This window comes from Anomaloglossus baeobatrachus, chromosome 2 (genome assembly GCF_048569485.1).
Source record: "Anomaloglossus baeobatrachus isolate aAnoBae1 chromosome 2, aAnoBae1.hap1, whole genome shotgun sequence".
Classification (NCBI taxonomy): Eukaryota; Metazoa; Chordata; class Amphibia; order Anura; family Aromobatidae; genus Anomaloglossus; species Anomaloglossus baeobatrachus.
In genome coordinates, this window is record NC_134354.1 from 670,337,988 (window position 1) to 670,353,923 (window position 15,936).

Consider the following 15,936-nt stretch of genomic DNA (forward strand, 5'->3'; position numbering starts at 1 on the left):
CGACGGCCCTCCATTCTGATCTTGCGCAGGACTCTGGGCAAGAGAGCTAGAGGGGGAAACACGTAGGACAGACGAAACCTTGACTGATTCCTAGCCTGGGCAGGTTTCCTGGCTTTGGTTTGTGGCATGGAAGTACTCTTCCTGCCAGTAGCTTCCTTAATAATTTCATCCAGCTGTTCTCCGAACAGCCGGGACCCAGCAAAAGGGAGCCCAGCAAGGTACTTCTTAGAAGAAGCATCTTCCTTCCACTCTCGAAGCCACAAGATCCTGCGGATAGCGAGGGAATTAGCCAAAGCCACCGCAGTGCGGTGAGAAGCCTCCAGCATGGCAGACATGGCATAGGATGAAAAAGCTGAAGCTTGGGAAGTCAAGGCAACCATTTCGGGCATAGATTCCCTGGAGAGGGAATGCATCTCCTCTAGAGAAGCAGATATGGCTTTGAGAGTCCACACTGCTGCAAAAGTCGGGGAAAACGAGGCCCCTGCCGCTTCATATACGGATTTGGCCAGAAGGTCAATCTGGCGGTCAGTGGAATCCTTAACGGAGGTGCCATCAGCCACCGACACAACAGTCCGGGCTGAGAGCCTAGACACCGGGGGGTCTACCTTTGGGGACTGAGCCCACTCCTTGACCACCTCAGGTGGAAAGGGAAAACGGTCATCAGAACCACGCTTCGGGAAGCGTTTGTCAGGGCAGGCCCTGGGCTTGGACACAGCGGCCTGAAAACTGGAGTGGTTAAAGAACACACTCTTTGCCCTCTTAGGCAAGGTAAACTGGTGCTTTTCTGCCAGAGATGGTTGCTCCTTTGATACTGGCGGATTAAGATCCAGAACAGAATTAATGGAAGCAATCAAGTCACTAACATCTGAGTCACTTTCGGACAGATCAATGGGGTACATGGAGTTAGCCTCCGAGCCCCCTGTAAAGGCATCCTCCTCATCCTGCGAGTCCGCTCTTGAATCAGAGCCGCGGGAGGAGGAGGGAGAGGGATCCCTACGTCTCTTCTTAGGACGACGGGGTCTGGGGCCTGATGATGAATCCTCTGTGAGCTCCGGTCCTGAGAGAGCCCTAGCAGCAGAGGCACCCTGTGAGAGGGGCTGATGCATATTCAGCAAAGTCCTGGACAGAAGTCCCATGGACTCAGCAAAAGACTGGGAGATAGACCTAGAAAAGGATTCTACCCAGGCCGGGGGTTCAGCCACAGGAGCAGGAGCAGCCTGAGCGACCACTGGGGGTGAGACTCCAGGCTGTGGCACCGCCAAGGTAGAGCAGGCATCACAATGTGGATAGGTGCTCGGTTCAGGCAGCAGGAGCTTACATGCAGCGCATACAGAGTAAAGCTTTGGAGCCTTGCTCCTCGTGTGAGACATGCTGCTGGAGTGGGGGCTCTGCAAGAGAATGAACCCCAGAGAGTATATCAGAGGTCCACAACCAGAGCCGGTTGTGGCTTACCAGACCGCTGTGCTGTGCAGAGCGGTGTTGTGTGCCCTCCAGATCCCGAAGCCCGGACCCCCCAAACACAGCACCTCAGCAGGGATGCAGAACGCAGACCAACGCTGAGAGAACTCTGAGAAAATGGCCGCCGGAGCGAAGAGAGGGGGCGGGACTTGCATAAAGAGCGGGATCTGGAGAGCCATAGAGACCTACAGGGGAGGAGACACGCACAGCAGTGGGGAGTGTCCCTCCCCTGTGCAGAACGGCCGCCGGGAGGAGCCGCGCTGTCCCTCTGCATGAGTGACATGCTAGGGCAGTGAAACGAAACTAGGCCTCCGGCGAAGCCGGGACCTAAATTTGAGCGGCGAGGCCGACGCGCAGGCACCATCGGCGCGGTTCTCGGGCGACAGCTAGAGAACCCGCCGGAAATGTCAGAAAATACAATAAGCACACTCTCCCCCAACAATAAAGCACAGGGACCCCCAAATATAAACGTCTCAGGTACTTAGCTGCTGAGACGCAGGGCCATGTCCCTGGGGATGAGTGCTCCAGTCCAGCAGGGTCCTGAAGGGCTGTGGATGGAGACCGTCTCCTGCCAGGCATGGAGACTGTGCTGGCTCCCACTTCAAGCCAGAGCCCAGGAGGGATGGTGAAGGAGCACGGCATGTAAGGCTCCAGCCTAGGAAATCAACCTTACAACACCGCCGACACAGTGGGGTGAGAAGGGACATGCCGGGGGTCCCAGACGTGGACCCACAGTTCTTCAAACTCATTCCAAAAGGGAAAAATCATATGAGAATGCATGTGTGGATGTATGGCTCCTGAACACAAAGCGATAAACTGGCTGGGTCTGCTCACCAGGGGGTGTATAAGCTCAGAGGGAGGAGCTACACTTTTTAGTGTAGTACTTTGTGTGTCCTCCGGAGGCAGAAGCTAAACAACCATGGTCTGGGTCTCCCAAAGGAACGATAAAGAAATCTCTACTTTCCTCCTCCAGCGTTTCTCCCCGATGCCCTGCTTCCACTGTGATCAGGCAGGCAGAGATCTCAGGCTGCTGTGCCGATCACATGACCGCACTGAGAACCAGGAAGTAAGGAAGAGAAGCACGGAGGGATACAGGAGGGAGATAAACGCTGGAGGAGGTAAGAAAAGAGGGTTTTATTTTACTATGGGCAGCAGCCTGGGGGCGATATCTAACACAGGGGGACTTGTGCGATCTATAGGGGCCATGGGCAGCACCATGGGGGGCGATATCTAACACAGGGGGATTTGTGCGATCTATATAGGGGCCATGGGCAGCACTATGGGGGCGATATCTAACACAGGGGGACTTGTGCGATCTATATAGGGGCCATGGGCAGCACTATGGGGGCGATATCTAACACAGGGGGACTTGTGCGATCTATAGGGGCCATGGGCAGCATCATGGGGGCGATATCTAACACAGGGGGACTTGTGCGATCTATAGGGGCCATGGGCAGCACAGGGGAACATGTGCCATCACAAGGGGGCTATATTCAATATAAGGGGGCCATATCCAGATTAAGGGGGGCTAATTTTAGGATGGGGGGCTATGAGGGACATATACCCTATATGATATGTTAGAGGGACGACACTGGAATTATAAGATGGACCCCATTTAACATTAAAGAAGTTGTCCAGTTACCAAAACCGATTTTTTTTTTTCTGATAAATCTTGCTAATATGTGCCCCTCAACACATCGATTATGTTTTTTTAGCAAAATTACCTTTTATTGTGCACTAGCAGCACACGGTCATTGCTGGCTCCAGCTCTGATGGGGTTAATCTCTCCTCTGACTTCCTGTGTTCAGTTCCTACAAGTCCCAGAATTCTTTGTGGCTCTAGGGCGGAGTCTGGCTTATCTAACACACCCATTGTGTCTAATACACCCACTCTGCTCCCACCCAAACCCTCCTCCCTGCCTCTTCCCTGTGGATGCACTGAGATCAATCATACAGACAGCAGCAGCTCTACACAGCCAGGGGAAGAAAGTGTGTGTGCGCGTATATACAGTGTGTGTGCGTATATACAGTGTGTGTGTATATACAGTGTGTGTGCGTATATACAGTGTATGTGTGTATATATACAGTGTGAATGTGTGTGTATGTCATACTCACCTGTCTGCAGGGTCCGGGTGCCATGCCTGCTTCCAGCCCCTGTCTCGGTACCGCCGCTCTGGCTGTGTGCAGTCTCCCCGGGGCACGTACGAAGCTTGCAGGACCTGGCGGTGGATCACCTGATGCAGTCACCTGACGCATCAGCTGATCGATGGTGTCGCCGGCTTCTTCGCGCTCGGCCGGCTATCAGCTGATCCTGCCGTCAGGGGACTTCATCAGCTGATTACTGGCAGCTCCTGCAGTGATGGGCCAGGATCAGACTCCGCTGCAGGAGCTACCGGTAATCAGCACAGACGTGAGTATTTTTTTTTTTTTTTTTGCACTGATGCTTCAGCTGATTGTATAAAAGCCGATTATACAATCAGCTGATGTGTCATGTGATTCACGTAGTTTAACCTGACACATCATCTGATCGCTTTGCCTTCCAGCAAACCGATCAGATGATATTGGATCCTGATTGGACGGCGCGGGACCCTAACCCAGGATTACTGCTGAGGGGGGTTTATTTCAATAAAGATGGAGTCACTAATTGTGTTGTGTTTTATTTCTAATAAAAATATTTTTCTTTGTGTTGTTTTTTTTTTTTATCGTTACTAGAAATTCATGGTGGCCATGTCTAATATTGGCGTGACACCATGAATTTCGGGCTTAGGGCTAGCTGATAATATACAGCTAGGCCTAACTCCATTATTACCTAGCTAGCCACCCGGCATCAGGGCAGCTGGAAGAGTTGGATACAGCTCCAGAAGATGGCGCTTCTATGAAAGCGCCATTTTCTGGGGTGGCTGCGGACTGCAATTCGCAGTGGGGGTGCCCAGAAAGCTTGGGCACTCTTCACTGTGGATTCCAATCCCCAGCTGCCTAGTTGTACCCGGCTGGACACTAAAATTAGGCGAAGCTCACGTCATTTTTTTTTTAAGAGAGAGAGGGGTGAGAAGAGAGCGAGGGGGGGAGAAGAGAGCGAGGGGGGGGAGAAGAGAGCGAGAGGGGGGGAGAAGAGAGCGAGAGGGGGGGAGAAGAGAGAGAGGGGGGGGGAGAGAGAGAGAGGGGGGGGGAGAGAGAGAGAGGGGGGGGAGAAGAGAGAGAGAGGGGGGGAGAAGAGAGAGAGAGGGGGGGAGAAGAGAGAGAGGGGGGGAGAAGAGAGAGAGGGGGGGAGAAGAGAGAGAGAGGGGGGGAGAAGAGAGAGAGGGGGGGAGAAGAGAGAGAGAGGGGGGAGAAGAGAGAGCGAGGGGGGAGAAGAGAGAGCGAGGGGGGGAGAAGAGAGAGAGAGGGGGGAGAAGAGAGAGAGAGGGGGGGAGAAGAGAGAGAGAGGGGGGGAGAAGAGAGAGAGAGGGGGGGGAGAAGAGAGAGAGAGGGGGGAGAAGAGAGAGAGAGGGGGGAGAAGAGAGAGAGAGGGGGGAGGAGAGAGGGGGGGAGAAGAGAGAGAGGGGGGAGAAGAGAGAGAGGGGGGAGAAGAGAGAGAGGGGGGGAGAAGAGAGTGGGGAAAGAAGAGGGGGGGGCAGAGGTGCTCTGTCACCAACTGTCTCCACTCTGTGACTTGTGGTGAAGGTGACAGAGTGCAGACAGTTGGTCCCATGCAGCAGGACAGATGGCAGAGCACAGCGGTGACATGCCTGTCAGTGTCTTGCTGCTGGGAGGAGCAGATGATCACACTGCCCGACACCGGCCGCTCTCCTGACATCGCAGCAGAGCGGGCGGGTGGACAGTGTGATCACATACTTACGTGCAGGGGGGGATTCAGCTGAAGAACCCCCCCCTGTACTGCACACTGGCGCCCCGTTCCTCTCCATCTGCAGGACGCTTCCGGCTCCACACTGACTTCCTCCGGATCCTCCCCTCGATGCTGAGCTGTGACGTGCGGTAGTCACCGCCCACAGCCCTGTCACTCAATCTGAGTGGCGCCGGCATCCTGTGACGTACCCGTCTTGTTTGAGAGCCCGGAAATGCCGGGACGTCAGAGGATGCCGGCGGCCACAGCTCCAGGGGGTCATGTGACAGGCACTGAGCGTGCAGCATAGCGCCGCTCAGTGCCAGAAATGGAAATACAAGCCAATGGAGAAGACGCCTAGAAAGGTAAGTATAACTCCTACAGAAAATAAAAAAAATGGGTGAACCACCCCTTTAAAAAAAAAAAAAATTCTCTTTTCCTTCACCAAATTTGGGGGTGCGTCTTATAATCAGGTGCGTCTTATAAAGCGAAAAATACGGTACTTAGATTTGAGTATTTATCTTGAATACTTTTTACACCTCTTTAGCTTATTCAGACACCTGTAAAACCCCTTTAGGGTTTGTCCGCACTGGGAAAATGTGTTTCTTATTTAATATCCGCACCCTCTGGCAGAATTCCGCATCCATGGTAAAAAATCGCGCCAAAAACGATCCAAAATCCGCATGCGATTTTACCGCAGTTTGTTGCGGTGTTAGTGCATTTTTTCCATAGGTTGGTCTCTGCGGTTTTTAACCATTATCTATGGCAAAACCGCAGGTACCTGAGGAAAAGAAGTGACATGCTACTTCTTTTTGCTGCAGAAATTCTCCAGCAAAACCTGTAGGGAAAAAAAACGCAGTGTGCGCACAACATTTTGGATTTCTCATAGATTTTGCTGGGGAAGGACTGCAGAAAGGTTATGAACAAAAACTGCACCTTTTCTGCAGGAAAAACTGTGGCAAATCTGCAGCAAAAAACGCAGCGTGCACAGGGCCTTAAAGGGATGTTCTCATCCCAGCAGTTTGTGGCAGACAAAAGAATATAACGTCCAAGCGCCGGACGCAGAACGTGGGGTTGCAGAAACAGCTGACTGTCTATATTTGTCTATCATATACATATATGTATATACAAAAAAATATTATTTATCTATTTTTTTAAATATGTTCTACCCCATTACTCATCTTGCATATCAGTAAGGCATGGAGCCTGAGACCCCCATAATTTTTTCAACAGCCATATCTGAAGGTAGAATCACTCATCTTCTACATGAGTGAGTGCATATAGCAGAGTATGAGCTAGCTGACTTTCTACAGTGAAATTTACAAGGAATAAAAGTCAAAATGAGAAGCAATAGGCCTCCAAGTTGTTTTACCTTGCAAGTTTGCTAGAGGCAGTTTGAACAGTCCACCAGCAGGGGGAGCAGCTGCTAATCCAGGAATAGTGGCTAGAGTTGTAGTGGGGAAGTTCCATAGAGCGAGACCCTGCTGGCCGGTCATTTGACCAGGAATAGAGATAGGGATAAGAACTGGTTGACTGACCGCCCCGGTGGGAGCCATCACGCCTGTGAAAAGTGTTGCTAAGTTTTCCTGAGTCAAGACCTTGAAAGAGAAAAAATAGTTTAGTTTTACATTTTATTAAGAGATCTTTGCTGAATCTGACATTTATGCTAAACAAAACGGTCATTAAATTTCATGGTTTAAAGAAACGGATCCTCATAAAAATGTCGCCTATAAATATAAATAATGGCTCGAAAGTCTGTTGTCCTATTCATGTGAAGATAGTAAAAAGAAATCAGGATCCAAAATGAACCGAATCAATTTAAAGATGAAGTAGCACATAATGCATTGCTAAAGAATTCCCTCACTGACCACTACAACCTTTTATGCTTATATTTCCCTTGGGCATAAACAGTATATGGGAATCTTTAAGACCTCATTCACACATAGCATTTAGCATTTTTCCATCAGCGTTTGTATACCAAAGCCAGAAGAATTTACAGAGATACAGTATAATTAAAAGAGTGACCCCGTTTTTGTGTTTTGAAGACATCAAAAATACTGATGTGTGAATGAGGTCTTAAAAATGTGCATATACTGTGTATGGTCAAGGGACAAATAAGCATAAATAGGCTGTAGTGGCCAGTGACAGAATTAGTTAGAAATGCTAAAATGTTGGACATGACAATGTTTGAAAAAGGCTAAAGGCATAAAGCCCCCGTCACACATAGGGAGATTGCTGAAACGTCACAGGTTATGTGACGTATCAGCGACCTCACCAGCGATATCGCTGTGTGTGACAAACAGCAGCGAGTGGGCCCATGCTGTGAGGTCGCTGATCGTGACAAAACGATCAGGACCATTTTTTGCTCGTTAGACTCCCGCTGAGCAGCACGCATCGGCGTGTGTGATGGCGGGAGACGAACGAGCGCCAGTTCTGAGTCTGTAGGGAACCGTTGTTACACGGGTCGCTGGTGGCTGATCGCTGGTCGCTGTGCAGATCTGTCTGATTGACACCTCAACAGCGACCATGTAGCGACGTACCAGCGATCCCTGCCAGGTCGGATCGCTGGTGGGATCGCTGGTACGTCGCTATATGTAACGGGACCCTAAGGGATCCCATTTATACATGCTTACCAGTTACCACTGAGTTTTACAATGACGTTACTCAAAGGTCAAGGATGTTTTCTGATTTTAGTAAAAAAATAAAAATTCAATGCCTTATAAAGAAAGGAAAAAAAAAAACATACAAAAAAACCTGGCTAAACAAAATTGAAATGCTATTTAACAGTAAGATACCCAGGTAAATAACGTTTTTGGACATAACTAGAGATGAGCGAACCCGATGTTCGGTTTTCAGGTTAAACACCGACTTTTTTTTCTATTTAAAGAAACATAGTTCGGGTGCTTTACTTATGCTGATCTCACGCGTGAGCATCGCTGTGCTTAGGTACACTCGGTGCTCAGCCCAGTGCGAGCCGCTTTCAATTGTTTGATGGGCTCGCATTCGGGGTATCAAGAGTGTGATCGAATGTAGTGTGCACCAAAAGGAAAAACCCTGCCGACAACCCCCCCCCCCCCCCCGAAGTGTTCTGTTTATGGCTGGCTGTACGTGGGCAGAGACCCAAACTGCCAATCAGTGATTTCCATTGGGATTCGGGCTAAGTCCGAACACGTGCCGGTATCGTTCACGTGTTCGTTCATCTCTAGATGTGACAGGTTTTCTTTACATGGTTATTCCGATTATAGACATTCATGTCATATACACAAGATATCACAAAAAAGTATGATCAGTTACTTCTATAACTCTGGTACGATAAAAAGCCCCACAGATTATTGATGGGCTGCAGTAATGACAAGATTAGTTACAGGCCATCAAGTGTGTGGGAATATTTATACACATCAAAATATTTATAATGCATGGAAAGCTCCATACATCACATATAAATATGTCCTATTTACTCATAGAAAAATCCCCAATTGTGAAAATATTTAATTTTTATTCAAGTAGAAAAATAACACCAAAATGTGCACATAGATATACAATTCAATTGTCTTCTGCCAATTAAATGGCAACCCCTGATCTTGAATATCAAGACCAGGGTTTACAATAAACAAAAAAGACAAATTGATACAATTTAAAATACATAACCAAAATGCTGGTTCACAACAGGACAATAACTATGACCAAACTTAACTTGGTATCTCCTAATGAGACTATGCTGGCACAGCGTGCTTATCTGTAGTCCCAATCAAGGATAAACATCCAGGAGTATCCACATGACGTTTGGAAGATTAGTCCCTTTAGTCAGTATAGTGAACCGCCAACTATATCACAATCAAGACGTCTCCACCTCGACGCGTTTCCCCACGTTGGAACACGTGGTTCATCAGGAGGTTGTCAGATAGTATAGTTTAAGGTATGCAGGTCCATGGCGCCAGATAGCAGATCAGCAGCACTACAGTAAACACTGATGACGCCTGGAGGACGGGAGCATGCTATCAAGACAGTGTTTACTGTAGTGCTGCTGATTTTTTGTTTATTGTAAACCCTGGTCTTGATATTCAAGATCAGGGGTTGCCATTTAATTGGCAGAAGACAATTGAATTGTATATCTATGTGCACATTTTGGTGTTATTTTTCTACTTGAATAAAAATTAAATATTTTCACAATTGGGGATTTTTCTATGAGTAAATCAGAGTAATATCCCCTGGACCTTAGAGGTACTTAAAATTTGATATAAATATGTCCTACTATAAACTACGGGGGAAATATCAATATCTCACCTGGGGGGCAGTCTGTAAAGCAAAAGATGCAAGGGTCGCCTGAGGATGGTTTGCGGCATGAGTGAAAAACGTTGGTAGAGTAGGAGCAACCAGTCCAGCTGAAGATTTACCTTCACATCCAATGGAAAAAACATAATAGAAGCAAACATTAATAATCTAATGACAGATTTATGCTTAAAAAAAGTGGACAAGAAGTAAAAAGTAAAAGCAAGACAAAAACTGTTGAATCTGTCACCAGGTTTTTGCCACCTAATTCGAGAGCTTCATAATGTAGACACAGAGACCCTGATTCCAGCGATGTGTACACAGTGTAGTATTGATAAAATCACTGGTTAATCAGCAGTAGATTATCATTAGAGGACTACGTGGTGTGCTGCCAGGTAGCCCAGCATATTCATGAGCTCTACATAACCCCTCCCCACCACTGATTGGCAGCTTTCTCTGTACACTTGACATGGAAAAAAAGCTGCCAATCGTTGTGGGCAGGGATATAAAGCTCCACATTCAATAACTGCTAGACCTGCAGCAAAGAAAACAGTGTTTTTAGCAAAATGACAGCAAGCAGCCACACAAGTGACATCACTGAAATCAGGGTCTCTGTCTCTACATTATGCTGCTCTCAGATGGGGTAGCAAAAACCTGGTGATAGCTTCCCTTTAATTGAACAATGTCAGATCAGAAAACGTATAGAATCATTTGGAAATGTATATCCTGAAATGAAGAGGCTTACTGGAGCTAAAATCTTATCACAAACCTGAAAGAAGATTTGTGCTGCCCGAACCAAGAGCAACATGAATCAGACACTGAGTTATTGCAGCCATGTATATTTTACTTTGAAAAGCTGTGGGATTTCAGATAAAACATAGTTTGCAAAGCCGACCAGAGACTGTGTCTTGGTTGACTAGAGCAAGACTGGTCTCTGGGGGCTTCTCACCTCCCTGCTTCCTAACACTGACAGGTCTCTAACTATACACACACATCAAGAGAGGCCTGTCAGTCTACGTGAGCGGGTGCTGTAGAAACAATCAGGGACCGGCTTCTTGGACTAGTCATCAGAAATAAGCACCAGAGAAGAATATGCAGGCCATATTGTATAATGCAAAACACTTCATCTTTATTGACAAGGTAATATTAAAACACGTAACAATCATGGATCAGCCCAGGAAGGACGGATGGAATAATGGGGAACACCAGGCACTTATTGTTCTATCATTAATGGATAACCATATATGGGTAGTATGAAATGTTACTCTGTATCAAAAATCCTTCATAACTGCCAACCTTTCCCAATAGTAAACATTAAGTAATGTATAAATTGTAACAAGGATACAGTTTGCAGTATCAGTATATTACTCCATGTAACATAACATTACCAATAGTCCAAAAGCGTAATGCTGCCACGGCCTCCCACAGACACACTGACGCGCGTTTCGCACCTAAACGTGCTTCGTCCATGGAGCAATATACTGATACTGCAAACTGTATCCTTGTTACAATTTATCCATTACTTAATGTTTACTATTGGGAAAGGTTGGCAGTTATGAAGGATTTTTGATACAGAGTAACATTTCATACTACCCATATATGGTTATCCATTAATGATAGAACAATAAGTGTCTGGTGTTCCCCATTATTCCATCCGTCCCTCCTGGGCTGATCCATTATTGTTACGTGTTTTAATATTACCTTGTCAATAAAGATGAAGTGTTTTGCATTATACAATATGGCCTGCATATTCTTCTTTGGTGTTTATATTGATTTCATGCAATAGAGGCCTTATATGGTTGTTGTGGTTTTTGGTGTGTTTAGTCATCAGAAATGTATAGTCCCTGTATGGCAGCTTGACTGAGATTCATGCTGCCAATGGTTCAGGCAACATGAATCTCCTGACAGTTCTCCTTTAACATTCAAGTGAAACTACAGTTTCCTGCAATATTATATGGTTACAGTTAGTGACATATGTTTTAGCATTTTAGCTGTTTGCCAAAACATTCAAGATACAGTTATATAATCAATATGGACTTAAAGTTCAGACTCTCAGCTTTAATTTGAGGGTATTCACATCCTAATTAGAGTAAGGGTTTAGGAATTACAGCTGTATGGGCTGTTTTCTCTTTGATCCATCATTAGTTAAGCAGCTGCAAGGTCTGGAGCTGAATCTAGGTGTGGCATTTGCATTTAGAAGCTGATACTGTGGACCCACAACATGCGGTCAAAGGAAGAGAAACAGACCATCATTAGGATGAAAAAAAGAAGAAATCCATCAGAGAAATAGCAAAAAGGATAGGAGTGGCCAAATCAGTTTGGTAGATTCTGCAAAGAAAAAAAAAAAAAAAAAATAGAGCACTGATGAGCTTCTGAACTCAAGTCCTGGACGTCTATGTAAAACAAGAATGGTGGATGATAGCAGAATCCTTTTCATGGTGAAGAAAAATCCCTTCACTATATTCACTATCCACCCAAGTAAAGAACTGTTACGGTTCCCGTTTCTGGGGATCTGCGTGTCTCCTTATCCTTTGCTGTGGTCTGGCTATGTTATTTCTTGGTCCCAGGTCTGTGTGGCGCTGGAGACTGTTCTGATTCCATGCTACTGAGCATGTGCGAGCGCTGGAGACTAAGTCCTATCTTGGAGCCACTGCACATGTGCGGGTGACATCATCGCTGACACAAGGTCACATGTCCCTGACACATTCTAAGCAGATTGGCTGCTGGAATGTGATAGGCCAGCGTGACGTCATTGCTGACATTCTCGCAGCGGATTGGCTGGTGTCCTCCATCTTGGATGAGGCACAGAGTCTATATAAGACCCTGACGCACGCCGCCCGGCGCTCAGTCCTCTTGGTTCCTGCATAGGAGTAGACGCTCTGTGCATGTCCCTTGCGGCACCTATTATCTATCTAGGTGAGCATTAGGGTAACGCTCTTGTACCTTGCAGCTTATGCTGTGGTCCGTATCCTCGCACTTTAGTGGAGCGGACATAGGCAGGTGCTTGCTGCACATGGTCTGACTGGGCCTTGTGGTTCTACTCTGAGGTGAGCGCTATCGGTAGGGTAGCGCTCCTGTACCTTTCAGCCATACTGTTGTCCGTGTCCTCGCACCTTAGTGGAGCGGACATAGGTAGGTCAGGTGGTCGTTGCCTTCTAGGGTAACGCTCCACTACGCTGCCTCCTGCAGCAGTCCGTATCCTTGCACACTAGGGGAGCGGTCATAAGCAGAAGTTTCAAGCTAGCAGCATTGCTGCTGTCCATATCCTTACAGCACAAGTGGAGCGGACATAGGTAGGTGCCATATTGCACACACTACACCTAGTCTCTGTGACTGTTAACTGAGACAGGTGCTTTCACGCTCACAGATTGTGAGACTTCTTTGCACTTTTATGTTGTATTCATCACTCTTTTGCATTTCCACTCCTATGTTATGCTAAGAGGTAGTCGCTGTGACTTAAACAGTATACGCCGCTATTGGCCTTGGTGACACTGTGATGTAACAGTGTCAGTACCGCTTTGGTGGTACAGGTTTCCCCTATCCTCTGCAGCAGAGCTCTGCACGGTGGACCCTGACTGTCGGATAGCCTTCCATTCCCTTATTATCCGACAGCCCCCGTAACAAGAACACTCTCCAGGAAGTATGTTTTCAGTATGAAAGTCTACCATAAAGAGGAGACTTCATCATAGAAAATACAGAGAGTTCACCACAAAGTGAATTAAACCATTAATCAACCTTAAAAAAATAGAAAAAAACAGATTAGACTTTGCAAAAAAAAAGCCGCTCAGCTCTGGTAAAGCATTCTATAGACAGATGAAACTAAGATCAACCTCTACTAGATGATGAGAAGAAAAAAGTATGGAGTGGGCTTGGAACAGTTTATGATCCATAGCACACCACATCCTCTGTAACATATGGTAAAAAAGCAAAATTCTCAACATTGGATCCAATAAAAATTATGCTGGGAGATGGTCACAATGAACCATCTACTCAGACAGCACTACTCCTATGAACATATCAAAAATAGGAGACCAAAGAGTATATATGTGCAAAATAGACAAATTTTTATTTATGAAAAAACCACAATAGACAATTAAAAACACAAATAAGACATCACCACAATGAATCATCTGAGAGGAATATAAAGATTGTTACACTGACAGGGCTTTTTTTCCTCAGAAAAACACCAAGGTCATTCCAGATATCCAGGATCCAAATGGATCTTAGAAGTAGTTAAAAATTCAAAGTTCAAGGTATCACAAAAATATATTTGGAATTCAGTTGGGTAGATCTGAGACTCCCAGTTATATGTAAAAATTGCTTTACAAACTGAAGGATGGGAAAAAGTGTCAGGAAGCACCACCCAGGACCATAAGAAAAATGTATAGCTATAAACTATAGACTAAAAGGTCCATTGCAGAGGTGTACTATAAGGATTGTTACACTGACAGGGCTTTGTTAGGGAGCACCACCCAGGACCATAGGATAAATATAAAGCTATAAGATATAGACTAAAAGGTCCATGGCAGACGTGTACTAATCACATATAAGTTATATGTATACATCAACCATCCTCTGAAGCTCCCAAGCATGGACAAGATATTACCTAGGGATGCAGGTGCATAACAGGGTAAAGCCTTCAGTTTGGAAATCCCCCAGTGAGGAACCGGGACTTCGACGCACGTTTCGCATGGTGAGACAGCTTTTTCAAGATGGAGAGGCACTAGTGCAGGGTCTGTCACTCTCTCTCTTCCCTGTATGTCTAGTGCAGGGTCTGTCAGTTTCTCCCTACCCTTGATGTGCAGTGTAGGGTCTATCTCACTCTACCTGCCCTTTTAGTCAGCAAATTGCAAACAAAGTTCTGCGGCTATGACTTTTTCCCCTTTATTGTTATGATAGTGCTTTGGCCTTTGTTAGTAGTATTTTTTTTACTTTATTCTTTTTAACTCCTCAAGGGTAATGGCTATTTCTTACAGGGTCAGAAAGCGACACTGTTAAACCGGATGAGTAAACATCTATACTTGTGGTCTTTTACAAATTTAAAAAATGGTTATCTACTGGCTGGACCATCATTGTAAATCAGCACCTGTACTTTGTGCCACCTTCACCTTATTGTAGATTGTAAGCTCTTATGAGCAGGGTTGTCATTATATTATTGTACTTTCTATAACCATGTTACTTATGATTGTTTGCATATGAACCTCAGAACTGTAAAGCGCTGCGGAATATATTGCCGCTATATAAATAAAGATTATTATTATTATTTTGATTATTATTAATACTGTAGCAGTGATGTGCTTAGGATTGACAACATTTTATTGTGTTTCCCTAGATCCATACCCACAGCCTCCGCACTTGAATTCTCTGCTTGGCACAGCACCGTCTCCCTTGGCAAAATATTAGTTACTGAAGGTTCGGTTACTGGAGGGTCCAAGGCCTGTCCCGATTCTTCAGGTTGAGTTGAGGTATCCACGCCTACTTCTAACACCCGAATTGTTTCATGACCGGACATCACAATCACCTGCAAGTTAAAGAGAAGCTTGTGGACATATTTCCAGACATAACCAAAAGTAACCAACTATTAGGAATACTTCTCATACATCATGCAGGCAGCCTTCCTGACATCTAGTATCTTGTGCATTCATAAGCAATAAAAGTATTGTTCCAAGCTATCTTTAAATATATTGGATGATTAAAATTTGGATTTGAAATGTCGTAAACTGAAATGATATTGCTGTTGACTGCATTTGCTAGTTCTTAATAACAGACCAACAGGTATACAATGGTACTTGTGTGTGAATAACGAACGTATAATCATGGAGCTCAGGCTAAAGCTAGAATCACACGTAGCGACACAGCAGAAATCACGATGACGACCTGACCTTATCAGGATCGCTGCTGCGTCGTTACATGGTCGCTGGTGAGCTGTCAAACAGGCAGATTTCACCAGTGACCAGTGATCAGCCCCCAGCCAGCAGCGACGCGTGGAAGCGATGCTGCGCTTGGTAACTAAGGTAAATATCGGGTAACCAAGCAAAGCCCTTTGCTGGTTACCCGATATTTACCTTGGTTACCAGCGCAGACCGCTTAGCGCTAGCTCCCTGCACTCCTAGCCAGAGTACACATCGGGTTAATAAGCAAACCTTTGCTTATTTACCCGATGTGTACTCTGGCTACGCGTGCAGGGAGCCGGCACTGGCAGCCTGAGAGCGGCGGGCGCTAGTAACAAAGGTAAATATCGGGTAACCAGCGAAGCACTTCGCTTGGTTACTCGATGTTTACCTTGGTTACAGCTTACCGCAGGCTGCCAAAAGCCGTCTCCCTGCTCCCTGCTCGCTTCAGTTCGTCGCTTTCTCGCTGTCACACACACAGCGATGTGTGCTTCGC

At 46.2% G+C, this 15,936-nt stretch overlaps 1 protein-coding gene across 3 annotated transcripts in view; it reads right to left on the reverse strand.

The window, feature by feature from the left end:
* Positions 1–15,936, reverse strand: part of POU6F1 (POU class 6 homeobox 1) — a 164,845-nt gene that overhangs the window by 88,668 nt on the left and 60,241 nt on the right. For all 3 annotated transcript variants that reach the window (XM_075337130.1, XM_075337128.1, XM_075337129.1), the window contains 3 exons: positions 14,890–15,070; positions 9,565–9,674; positions 6,653–6,878 (listed from right to left, as the gene is read on the reverse strand). In XM_075337130.1, coding sequence (XP_075193245.1) covers positions 6,653–6,878; positions 9,565–9,674; positions 14,890–15,070 — 517 coding nt within the window. The remainder of the gene's footprint in view (positions 1–6,652; positions 6,879–9,564; positions 9,675–14,889; positions 15,071–15,936) is intronic.